The sequence below is a fragment of the Microtus pennsylvanicus genome, chromosome 2, assembly GCF_037038515.1.
Source record: "Microtus pennsylvanicus isolate mMicPen1 chromosome 2, mMicPen1.hap1, whole genome shotgun sequence".
In the NCBI taxonomy this organism is placed as follows: Eukaryota; Metazoa; Chordata; class Mammalia; order Rodentia; family Cricetidae; genus Microtus; species Microtus pennsylvanicus.
In genome coordinates this window covers 68366004-68378573 of record NC_134580.1, presented here as the reverse complement: position 1 = coordinate 68378573, position 12570 = coordinate 68366004, and the positions used below count along the sequence as shown (strand labels likewise).

The 12570-nt window shown below is 48.2% G+C and overlaps 1 protein-coding gene and 1 pseudogene across 2 annotated transcripts; both read right to left on the bottom strand.

Moving 5' to 3' along the window:
* Window positions 1–58: 58 nt before the first annotated feature.
* Window positions 59–7753, bottom strand: Acp2 (acid phosphatase 2, lysosomal). 2 transcript variants are annotated; one of them, XM_075961357.1, is made up of 11 exons: window positions 7580–7753; window positions 6929–7024; window positions 6338–6424; window positions 5043–5195; window positions 4843–4941; window positions 4674–4763; window positions 4093–4225; window positions 3277–3359; window positions 3066–3172; window positions 2794–2969; window positions 59–917 (listed from the first exon to the last, which is right to left on the bottom strand). In XM_075961357.1, the coding sequence occupies exons 1-11, from the start codon at window positions 7691–7693 to the stop codon at window positions 784–786; spliced, it is 1272 nt and encodes a 423-aa protein (XP_075817472.1). In that variant the 5' UTR covers window positions 7694–7753; the 3' UTR covers window positions 59–783. The 2 variants fall into 2 exon arrangements, with proteins under 2 accessions (XP_075817472.1, XP_075817473.1); XM_075961358.1 differs by lacking the exon at window positions 7580–7753 and adding an exon at window positions 7535–7553.
* A 2423-nt stretch (window positions 7754–10176) lies between these two features.
* LOC142845276 (U6 spliceosomal RNA) lies at window positions 10177–10266 on the bottom strand (annotated as a pseudogene).
* Window positions 10267–12570: the final 2304 nt, after the last annotated feature.

The window sequence follows — 12570 nt, the reverse complement described above, 5'->3', positions numbered from 1 at the left end:
TGTAAGAGTGCTGCTTGGGTGTCAGAGTGGAGGAGACAAGAAAGGCACAGAGCCAGCATTCAGTCAGACCTTCATTTCTTCTGAGTCCCTGCAGCCCTAAACAAGTCCAGTTCAGGTCTGAAGAGCCCAGCCCAGCTGCGGGAGACTCACTTCATGATGTGTCTCTCTCCTGCCTGTGTCCTCCCACTCATCCAGGTACAGTACACATAATCTTTCAGACCTGCCTGAGACCCTGCTCAAGCCAAGGGTTGACACTAACAGTAGCCTCAGCCACAGGGAAACTCCACTGTTGGATGATCCAGTTCCTTGACAGCCACATTTTACACTCCCAGTGATTTGCAGTTTTTGCCTCTAAAAAAAAGTACCAAGGGACAATGTCCTCTATGCCATCTTCCAAAGGTGTGGGCTAGAAGACAAAGAGCAAGGCAGGTCAAGCACCGGCTTCAGTTTTGTTTTGTTTTTGTATCCCAGGTCCTGAGTGGAAACTGAATCCTAGTCTGTATCTCAGGTCCTTAGGGAGTATAAGAGAGACAGATCCCATCTGGAGAGAGCCAGTGTCCAGCACAGCGCATGGTAAACACCAGGTGTGTAGATGGTGAGTCACAGGTTCACAGCCAGTGTCCAGCACAGCGCATGGTAAACACCAGGCGTGTAGATGGTGAGTCACAGGTTCACAGCCCAGGAGAGCCTCACTCATTCATCTGGGCTTAGGTAATCAGGGAGGCTAAGCGCTGGGATCAGCTCACCTCCCCTAGGAAGCAGAGGAAGGGGACTGAGTGGTTGTCAAGCATGGTCTTCCCTGTCTGCAACATGGTGGTAGCCAGGAGGCTGAGCCTGCATCCGGAAGAGGACAGTGAGGAGCAACACTATTAGAAGGAAGAGGATGGAGCCACAGACAGCCAAGGCCACAATCACCTCTGGGCAGGGGAGGGAAAAAGAAAGGTAACATTAGTATTCACCAGACAAATACAGACACAGAGCACTACCCCATGCCAGGTCCTACAAAGGTGGTCAAGACAGTCTGCTCTTATGGCGTTCACATTCTGGTAATGACACATTAGTGATGTTGTATGAGCAAGGTAAGTTACTCAGAAAAGAAATCACTGAGGAAACAGGAGCAGAGACCTGGAGTCAAGAAATAAAACAGGCCAGGCGGTAGTGGCACACACCTTTAATCCCAGCACTTGGGAGGCAGAGGCAGGCAGAGCTCTGTGAGTTCGAGGCCAGCCTGGTCTACAAGAGTTAGTTCCAGGAGAGGCTCCAAAGCTACAGAGAAACCCTGTCTTGGAAAAAACAAACAAGTAAAACAGATCTGAGAGTAGAGTGGCTCAGGGTGGGGGCATAGGCACACAAGCAAGTACAAAAGGGCCTGATACTGAAGTAGGATTGGGGTTCTGGATTCAACAAGAAAATATCACTGGAGCAGAGTAAGCAAGGGGCACTAGGAAACAGGAGACAACCAGGCCAAGTGCAGGCTGGGTGGTCATGGTGGAGAACTTGGGTTTGATGTGTGATTAGTATACACATACACATAAAATTAAAAAAAAAAGCCATGATCATATAGCCCAGGTGTCTGGAACTGGCTGTAGGCATAGGGTGACCTTGAACTTTAAATCCTCCTTCCACCTTAGTGCTGGAATTAATTCCACCCAGTGCTGGGGACTGAACTCACCGTTTCTTCCCTGTGTGCTAGGCAAGTGCTCTTTCCACCAACTGAGCTACACCTCTAGCCTCAATTTATATATTTTAAGAAATTAACTCTGCTGTGTTGAGACTGGTAGAGACAAGAATAGACCCAGAATGAACATTAGGCTTTTGAGCAATCCAGGCAAGAACTGATAGTGTTAGACTGCAGAGGCGAGAGCTCAGTGTCCAAGAAGCCAAGCAGACAGAATCTGTGGGACTGGGTGGTGGAGTATGAAGAAGAGAAAAACCAGTGTTAGATTGTGCGGCTATGGGACTAACGTGGCATCTATTAAATTGAGGACTATAAGATGAACAAATAGATCCCAGGGGAAGAGACGCTGTTTTAGACAACTTAGCTGCCTCATTCAACCCATGTAAAGACGAGGCCTCAAGTCAGCAGCAGCCATAAATCTGTAAGTCATACCACAAAAGTAGAACTTAACTTACTATGGAGATGAGGTAGGGGAGCCATGTGGTCTTAGGAGTCAGGATAGATAGGAAAAGAGCTAGGGACAAGCCTCAGGCCATTCATTGTTCAGTGAAGAGAAAACTATGAAGGAAGTTAAAGTGAAGACCAGAAGTCATGGAAATGTTACTGTTTTGCAGTGCTGGGTAGGGAATGAATCCAGGGTTTCAAAAATATTAGCCATGGCTTCTGCCACTGAGCCGTGTCTGCAGCACTCAGAAAACGTTTAAGGAAGGAGAGAAGCTGACTAAATCCATCATCACAGTAAAAGGTGACACCACTGTTTCAAGTCAGTCTGAGGAAGTAAAGCCAGAATGTAGGCAACTCTTTGAAGATTTTTACCCAGAGGGATCACAGAGAGAAAGTGAGTCTCAGAAGTCTGTTACGCTTTGCAAGGGAGTGATCCAGTAGAGAGGGGGGCATATTCCCGATGAAGGGGAGAAGAGACCAACACAGTCTAAGTGGAGGCTGGACTTGACCACTAGCTTATACAAGCAGGTAAACTGGTAGATGTGGCAGGACAAGGAGGGTGAGGAACGGGGAGAGTATATAAATACAGTACTAGGGTTGAAGAGGCTGTCCAGGGAAGGGCGGAAGACGGCTGGCCCAGGACATTAGCACAGAAGCAGGTGGCAGCTCACCTGTGTCTGCAGTGTCACTTATGAGCTGGCACTCCTTCTGCCAGTCCTTGGGTATGACAGGCTCTGTGAGGCGAAGGAAGTCCTGCAGTGGGCAGCGGTGAGGGCAGCCAGGCAGGATCAGAGGCCAGGGTGCCTTCTTACTGTCATTCCGAAAGTACATCTCAACTGAGAAATTCCTGAGAGTTAACAGGAGGCAAGATGGGGGATGCTCACCATGCCCAGGATGGAGTCTCTGGGCTGCCTTCAGGGAACACCCTGGTAGTTCCACTTACCCATCATCTTCCTGATACAGTTCAAACATGTGGCAGGAAGCGTAGGGAGCTTGTCTCCCATTGTAGACATTCAGTGCCATTTGCAAAGCAACAAGGGTAGTATCATGCTGTAAGGGAGAAGGACTGTTTGCTCCTCTGCCTCCCAGGAATGGAATTGGGAAAATACCCAATTCCTGGTTGGACTCCAAAGTGTTAGGGATTTGGAGCTTACCGCAGAGTAAACCAGAAGCTTAGGGAATTGAGAGGTGGTTGCCATGAGTGTCAGGTTCTTCAGTATCTGAGCCAGCAGAACTCCTGAAGAAGAGAAATCCCAAGTGTCGGTGTCCTGAACTGTCACTGATCCACTTTTCTGACCATCTGCTAAAAGTCTAGTCACCAACCCAGGGAACTCTGCACCGCCCACTGCTAAGAACTGTCAAGTCTACCTGGGACACAGATAAAGCAGGTTATCAGTACTTAAACTCAGGTGCAAAAACTTGAGTTAGGAGGCCCTGATCATGACTGCTTTAACAGTATGAATGCTTCACAGCACCTGAGATGGTGGGCATGTCAGGGCAACTGCTGTATGCAGGTTCTGAAAATGACTGCATTGTCAAAGGTTTGAGAACGCATACCCTTGAATGCTTAAATGAAGCAACTGACACATGCGTTGCCCTCGGCCTTTTCTCCAAGGGCCTTAGCAGGTCTCTGGAGGGAGGCATGCAGTTAGGAAAGAGAAAGGGTCTTCTGGCATGGCAGGCCAGATGTGGTGGCACACTTTTAATCCCAGGAATCAGAAGGCAGAGACAGGTGGATCTCTGTGGTTTGGGGCTGGCCTGGCTGGAGCTACATAGTGAGACCTGTAACTCAGGCTGAATAGTAGAGAACCAGGAGATTTGGGTGACTAGCAGGGATAGCAGAGGGGAGATTTGTTTTTAAAAGAGCAGAGAACTGTCTTAGGCAGAATAGTGTGTGAGAAGCTCCCACAGTAGGTTTTTAATGCTGGAGTTTTGGGGAGGGTAGTGACATGCTGTTTTGTGTCACTCACCACCCTGAAGTCGGGCCTTCTGTACTTGCTCGTGGATCCCGAAGAGGAAGAGGAAGCTGAAGTCCTTTAGCTGGCTCAGACGTTGCACGGTTTGGGGTGAGGCCCAGGGCGGCAGGAGCAGCCCATGTGTTTGCTGTGTATCGCAGCGGGCAGGTTAGCTCCCTAGGCCTAGGCCAGAGCCTCTCCAGGGGTGGCTTTCTTCCCCAGGTGGGGAAGGTGCCTGTGTGTGTGAGGGAGGAAGAGGAGAGCAGAGGTGAGGAAGAGGGGCTATTGCAAACATGGCAGACAGCAGGGCATTGGAAAGGGAGCTCGAGCATGAAGAGCAGACTCAGCAGAAAGAAATCTCACAGTACTGAGTTCGAGATAGAGAAGGATACAGAGTGCTGACAACTAGTAAACCATTTCCCACTCTGAGGTTCTTTTTACCCAGGAGGGAAGTTCCCAGGTTACATAAGCACTGGCTTGCTGGGCCTTCCCAGTGGGGATGGCAGTAGCCAAGCAATGTGCTCTATTATTGCCCTAGAGATCTGGACCTGCTGAGGAGAGAAGAGTAAGCCCAACAGGCACCCTGGTCAGCTCACCTCACAAAAGAGTGTGTCATACACATTCCAGATGGTCTCTAGGGTCAGGTTCATAAGCCCTGTCTCATTGGCCACCATGTCCAGAAATTGCTAGGAAAAATGGATCAGGAGATCAGTACTGTTCTGAGTAAAGCGCAGTCTGATGACTTACACCTCAGCCCCCACTTACTGCGTTCTGAATACTCATATTCTTATACTCTAGAGTCTGCCGAGTCTCATTCTGCAGCTGCTCATAATGGGGACATGGACCCAACGGAAACTTTAGCAGCTGCAAATTAAAGAGAAATAGGCAGAGAAGCCTGGATCAGTAGGCCGCGATCATAGTTGTCCCTTCTCTACTCCAGTCCTCTCACTCCTGGCTGGTCTTACCCTGTCTTCAGTGATGGGCACAGTGTGAACAGGGATGGGCTGCCATGAAATGTTGGGGTTGAAACGTTGCACTTCATTGGGAGGGAAGAGTCCAGCCAGGTTGGCCTCAGCACTCATGAGAGTACGGTCAAAGTCAGTGCTTCGCACATAAACCTGTAAATTGGCAACACAGATCTCTCTTTGTGTGCAGAAGCACTCTGGCTTCTCACTGGAGCCCCAGGGGAAACCTGTTCTGGATGGTTACTCAGCACATTTTAAACTTACCATGCATACACAGCCTATCTGGATCCTCCCTGTTCCCCAAGGCCCCAAACACTGAGCTATGAGCTATCACCAGTATGTGGGAATGGCTCTAGTTCAAACCCTCCTTCCTGTTCATCCAAAGCACTCATTTGGTATGTCTGAGAGATTTGATTTATTGTGTATACAGTGTTCTACCTGCAGGCACTAGATCTCATTACAGATGGTTGTGAGCCACCATGTGGTTGCTGGGAATTGAACTCAAGACTTCTGGAAGAGCCGGGCGGTGTGGCGCACTCCTGTAATCCCAGCACTTGGGAGGCAGAGACAGGCGGATCTCTGTGAGTTCGAGGCCAGCCTGGTCTACAAGAGCTAGTTCCAGGACAGTCTCCAAAGCTACAGAGAAACCCTGTCTCGAAAAACCCAAAAAAAAAAAAAAAAAGACTTCTGGAGGAGCAGTCAATGCTCTTAACCTCTAGGCTATCTTTCCAGCCCTCCTGAGAGATTTTAATACCTGGCTTGTCTCCCATCATGACCAGACCCCTACCTTTCTGTGTCTCTCTCTCTCTTGAAGAGGCAGCTTCTGTCTCTCCCTTTTCCCCATTTCTCCCTTCCCCACTCTTTCTCTCTCTCTTTCTCCCTCCCTCCCTCCCTCCCTCCCTCCCTCCCTCCCTCTCCTTTCACCCTTCTTCCCCTCCCTTCTGTTCATTACCCACTAAATAAATATCAAACTTGACTCTGAAAAAAAAAAGTCCTTGTTGGGCATAATAGTACACATTTGTCCCCCCACCCCAAACCTGAGACAGGGTCTTACTATATATGTAACAATGGCTACAGACCCTGCCTATGCCAGAGTTGGACCCTTGGCCAGTTTTGTCTCTTCCCAGAGACAATTCAGACTCCAGAGCAGTATTCTAGACAGTTCTTAAATTTTTGTCCACGGACCAAAATTTCAAGAGGAAATCTAGAGTGCCTAGCCTCACCCTTAGATTCTCTAATGTCAGAAAATAATTCAAAAATTTCATTCCTCCTGCCAATCAAGTTCCCAGTCTTACCTCTTGTCGGTGGTAAGTGGTGTTCAGAAAGCCATGGTAGCGCTGCCTCAGAGCCTGGCCTAGCTCCCAGTGCTGCAGCATCCCCTCCTGTGGGCAAACCTGAGGGTTAAGGGAGTCCAGAAGGAAGGGATGGCTCACAGGTCCTATGACATTTAAGCATTCTTCCCTTGGCAAGGAGCGAAGTTAAGTAGTCACTTGTGAATGATATTGTCCCGGGCACAGAGTATTGTTAAGAAATCTGGTCATAGGGGCTAGAGAGATGGCTCAGAGGTTAAGAGCACTGTCTGCTCTTCCAGAGGTCCTGAGTTCAATTCCAGCAACCACATGGTGGCTCACAGCCATCTATAATGAGACCTGATGCCCTCCTCTGGCCTGCAGGCATACAGAACACAGTATACACAATAAATCTTTTTTTTTTTTAAATCTGATGATACCCAGAGAAATAGTTCAGTGTACTTAGCGTAGACAAGGGCCTGGGTTTGACTTCCAAAACCCAAAAACAAAACAACAGTAAAACAGACATCTGGTCAGTAAGAACCCATGTGGAAAACTAGCAGTTTAGGGAGGCTAAGTTTCTGGCCTCTGACCCACCTTGGTTAGCTGACCAAAACCCTGGGGCCATTTCTCTTCCTGATAGGGGTCCTTGGGATATGTCTTCACTGGTGACCGATCTCCATGTCGATAGAGCTAGGTTAAAAACAATGGTTTGTCTACAGGTCAGAAGGGTCTTCTGGCTAAGGACAGGGCCCACCTCTGCCCATGTAGGAAAGCAAATCTCACTCCCTCTTGGAAGCCTTTCCGCTAAGTAACGGAAAAAGAACCCGAGTTCAGGAGGTTCCTAACAAAACCATGCAAAGCCAGAAGCACAGGTAGTGCTAGCAATGCATTCTGGAGGAGGAGGCGGCAGTGACTGGGAAAGCAAAGATCTTCGAAGTCGTCTGTATGGATGACTCTCCACCTTTTGATTACATGCCCATCTTGGGAAGAATCATCCCTGGGAAGAATATACCCCAACATTACTTGGTCGCCCCGTTCTGCAAAATGGCCTAGGGCTCCAAATCAATTCTGAATCCAGTCTGGCAATCCACCACAGGCCAACTGCTTCCTAAATCAGTTCTTTCTTCCTCCTTGAAGTGAGGACCCCGACCCCAGAGCACAAGCTCTACCCCTCCTTCTACTAGCATAGCCGCCCTTTGCCCTTTCAGCTTTGGAGAACCCGTCGGTGACTCAGTCACCCATTACCAAGGTAACAAAGCGCAGACTCCGGGCCTGGGTAGGTGGCATCACCGTTAGGCACATGCCAAGAAGAAACTGGAGAAGAGCTGCCTGGCTCCAACCAGACTGTCTGCCCGCCATCACCGTTGTTGGCTGTGCAGCAAAGGGGCCGGAACGCCTTGGGCGGTACCTGCTGCAGACGCCCGGATGCATTCGTAAGGACACTTGCCGGAAGTGCATTCTTCGCCATCTTTGTGCGCGCGCACCCGCGCGTGTATGTCTAGTGGGTGAAGGCGGAATTTGGGGGTTACGATCGGCGGTGATGGACTAGCTGGGGAATGTAGCGTGATATTTCGAACTGAAAAGGCTTAAGGATCCCCCCCCTTTTTTTCTTATAAATGCCCTAGGTCAAGCTTATCTCTTTCACTACCGGGCTGGTGCTTGCCCTGGGCGTGGTCTTAACCTGGAGAGCGAGCGCCTCCCTCGAAAGCTTCTGAGAGTGATCCCGGAGCCTCAGCTGGTGCAGAATTGGGGCGAGGTGTGGGGAAGTATAGAGCCTCACTTTCTGTGCCTGTCTTCTGTGTGTAGTTTGAGTCTTGGCTCTGGCTGTTTCCCTAAGTGGCCTTGTTTGGGGTGCAGGGCACTGCATGTAAACAGCCCTTTGGACTCCCTGAGAATGGCCCGGTCTAGTCTACCATCATTTCCTGCACAAACCTTTAGTTTCCCTCTCACTCCCCAGTTGCAGCCTTCCCTGACTTTGTCCATTTCTAAATTAAATTAGGCTCAAAAACATCATGTTTCCTCTAAGGGGAGTTGAGTTGTATAGGTTGTTTAGATTTCCCAGACGCACTGCACCGAATTCCCATGGGAGGAATTTCAGACAGCTGGGGCTGTAGTTTGATTCAGGTATGTAACTGGATTTCCCACAGAATGAGAGTCAGACATTAGCCTTAAGAATTTAGGGGCAGGTAGCCAGTCTGGCTTCCAGATTTTGTGACTCCAAACCTTATTAATGACAGTTTCAGGTCAGATCTTAGGCCCGTGGTATGCTTTTGATGCAGTTCTTCCTAGTGTAAGCAAGGCCACCACCTCAGTATATCTGCCAAGTCTGAGAGAACTGTTACTGTCCCCGGACTCCAGATAAAATTGTGCCTAAACTTTACTTCCACTTGACAAAGACTGAGGAAGTAGAATAACAGGGCTTGAAAACTAGTTTTTAACTAAAGAACAAAACAAAAACACAAAAAGCCCCAAACCCTAGCTAGGCGGTGGTGGCACTCCTCTTTAGTCCCAGCACTCATGAGGGCAGAGGCAGGCAGAATTCTGAATTTGAGGCTAGCCTGGTCTACAGAGTGAGTTACAGGACAGCCAGGGCTACACAGAGAAACAACAAAGAAACCTTTCTGTGTATGGGCGTTTTGCCTGCCTGTGTACCTGTGAGATGCGTGCAGTGCCCTCGCAGGCCAAAAGAGAGCAACCAGTTCTCTTAACAACTAAGCCATCCCTCCAGCCTTTGTTTTGTTGTTTTTGTTTTTCGAAGCAGGGTTTCTCTGTGTTGTCCTGACTGTCCTGGAACCCACTCTAGATCAGGCTGGCCGTGAATGCAAAGATCTACCTGCCTCTGCCTCCAGAGTGCTGGGATTAAAGGCGTGCACAGCCACACCCAGCTAGTTTTTAACTTTCTTAACCACAGGTTCCCTTATAAGTCATATGAAAAATCAGCTCTTTTCCCCAGAAAAAGTGACCAAACATGAACATAGAATACAATTTTGCATATAACCTCACGTGATTCACAAAGATCCTCCATAGGTTTATAAGATAAGGATGCCAACCCAGAGAGAAGTGATTTGCCTAAGCTCACACAGTTAAGAGAATTCAAACTTGCTTGGTTTTGTTGTGATTTGTCTTTTGATACAGGTTCTCAGACCCTCCGACATGGCCTGCTGTGCACTGGCATTGCAAGTGTGCACACGGCCCAGCCAAGCAGTCTCCTTGTCCTCTCTCCCTCCCTTTCTTTCAGATAGAATTAGGATCTCGCTATGTGGCCTAGGCTAGCTCTGACCAGCCTTACCTCCAAATGTCCAAAGCATATGTTGTCACACCTAGAAATGTAAGTGTTCTGACTTCTGACTGGTATATAATTAGTTGTCCTTTTTTTTTTTTTTTTTTTTTTTTGGATTTTTTGAGACAGGGTTTCTCCGTAGCTTTTGGTTCCTGTCCTGGAACTAGCTCTTGTAGACCAGGCTGGTCTCGATCTCACAGAGATCCGCCTGCCTCTGCCTCCCAAGTGCTGGGATTAAAGGCGTGCACCACCACCGCCCGGCTTGTCCATTTCTTTTTTTTAATGTCTATGAGTATGTTGCATGTGTAGAGATCAGTCACAACTCCCAGAAGTCCATGCTCCCCCACAATGTGGGTAGTCAGGCTTGACAGGGCAAGTGCCCTTCCGTGCTGAGCCATCTCACCAGCCCACCCCCTTAATATAAAATACCCTGGGCTGTGGTGGCACATGTTTTAATTCCAGCACTGAGGAGGCAGAGACAGATGGGTTGCTGAGCTCCAGGCCAGGCTGGCATAGTTCTAGGACAGCCAGGACAACACAGAGAAACCCTGTCTTGATAAAGGAAAATAAGGAATTTTCTTGTCATCTTTGTGTAGGGACTATGCAAATCCCTCTGTATTGTTCCAATTTTAGTATATGCTACAAAGAACACTGTAATGGACAGTTTCTTCTAAGCTCTTCAAACTGCATTTTTTTTTTTTTTTTGGTTTTTTGAGACAGGGTTTCTCTGTGGTTTTGGAGCCTGTCCTGGAACTAGCTCTTGTAGACCAGGCTGGTCTCAAACTCACAGAGATCCGCCTGCCTCTGCCTCCCGAGTGCTGGGATTAAAGGCGTGTGCCACCACTGCCCGGCTCAAACTGCATTGTTAAACTATATATGGTAGCCCCAAACTAGCTTGAGATTTTCCCAAAGAAAACCTGTTACATAAGTGGGATCAAAACATGGCTAACCGACCAGTGCGTATTATTTTGTAGGTCTACTGCCACTGCTTCTCACGTGCTGGTGTTGTAGGCATGCCCCTCCACATACATGTCATGGAGTTGTTTTAAGACTATTTTATTTAGTATCCCAGCACAGGGCAGATTAAAGCAGGAAGATAAATTTAAGGACTGCTTCAGTTACATAGCAAGTTCAAGGCCAGGCTAGGCTACAGGAGACCCTGTCTCAAAACACAAACAAAAAATTTTAGTGTAAGCCGGGCGATGGTGGTGCACACCTTTAATCCCAGCACTCAGGAGGCAGAGGCAGGTGGATGTCTCTGTGAGCTGAATGTCAACCTGGTCTACAAGAGCTAGTTCCAGGACAGGCTCTAAAGGTACAGAGAAACCCCCTGTCTCAAAACACCAAAAAAAAAAAAAAAAAACATGAAATGATAACACATACAGAATATTATGAAGAAAAGCCTAAATCAATATTACTTTTCTTCTTTGTGATCTATATCCTGTCTGAACATACAGAGTTAGGAAACAGGGGTTCCTAGTCTTCTTTGTTTTGTGATTAGCAGTTTGGACAGAAGTTAGCCAGCATGAGTGGGTTCCCAGCACTCTGGAAGATGGCTCCCTTTCTTTCTACTCATCTAGAGCACTGAAAGAAGGATCCAGTAACTGCCCCAGCCCACCTCTGCAAACCTTACTTTATGGCCTGCTTAGTGGGAAAGATTGCCTTTGAGGGGTTATTTACTGGTCTGTTTGACTAGGGCTTGTGGACGCTGCTATTTCTAGGCTGAGAAGCCACCTCTGGAAGTTTGGGGTGGAGGAATCAGAGATGTCACTTGTAAGAGTCCTCAAGGCTGGGGCTGGAGAGATGGCTGAATGGTTAAGAGCATTGACTGTTCTTCCAGAGGACCTGAGTTCAATTCCTAGCACCCACATTGCAGCTCACAGCTGTCTGCAATTCCAGTTCCAGGGGATCCAACACCCTCACACAGACATACATGTGGGCAAAACACCAATGCACTACAAATAAATAATTTAAAAAAAAGATTCCTCAAGGATGTTCCCAGGGATGTTGCTTCCTATGAGAGTCAAGAAAACATAGGAAAGGCCCATAGGACTGGGATGCTTTGGCCATAGCACTGTGGGTGGATGGGACTATGTCATGAGGGTAGGCCAGTGAAGTAGGACATGTGTGTTTCTAGGATCACTTGATTGCTTGCCCTAAATTGGGGCAATGGGCAGTCACTGGAAAGTCTGTGGAGATACCATCAACAGGTTTTAGCTTTCCTCATTTTTCCCCTCTCCCTTCTCTTTATGCCAAGCTCCTCCACCACCTGTAACCTGAAGGGATGGGTAACTGTGGTGGTAAGGTACTGGCAAAACTGCCTCTTCTTCAGGAAACTGAGCTGTGCTGCTCCCTGGCTTGGGGAGGACCTGCTTGTTCAGATCTGCCTCTGGCCTGGGTTAGTGAGCTCCAAATTGGACTTGTGTATGTGTCTTCCTGGGGCCTGGGAAGCACCCTGGAAAAGTGGCTAGACAGTCAGGGGAAGGCGTAGGATTAGGAATGGATGAGGGACACTGTTTTTTAACCCCTAGAAAATATATCACAAGCCGGGCGGCAGTGACCCACGCCTTTAATCCCAGCACTCGGGAGGCAGAGGCAGGTGGATCTCTGTGAGTTTGAGACCAGCCTGGTCTACAAGAGCTAGTTCCAAAACAGGCTCCAAAGCCACAGAGAAACCCTGTCTCGAAAAACCAAAAAAAAAAAAAAAAAAAAAAAAAAAAAAAAAAAAAAAAAAAAAAAAAGAAAGAAAGAAAGAAAATATATCACAGAGCTTCAGACCAATGTAACATCTCAAGTTCCTTGAAATGAGATATATCAGGGACATCTCTAAGTGTGCTACTAGGCTGGAACTCGGGCAAGGGAGAGAGCTGTCTGGTGGGTGCTGAGCAGTCCTAATCTCTGCGCTGCTGTCCTTGGATGACAGGTCCTTGTGAAAATAGGGAAAGGAACAGAAGAG

Coding starts and splice junctions, on each gene's coding strand:
- Acp2 (XM_075961357.1), bottom strand. CDS start 7,693: ATGGCGGGCAGACAGTCTGGTTGGAGCCAGGCAGCTCTTCTCCAGTTT. Junction 5,196..6,337: donor CCACTTACCACCGACAAGAG/GTAAGACTGGGA, acceptor GCCAATTTACAG/GTTTATGTGCGAAGCACTGA. Junction 2,970..3,065: donor CTGTATCAGGAAGATGATGG/GTAAGTGGAACT, acceptor GTTAACTCTCAG/GAATTTCTCAGTTGAGATGT.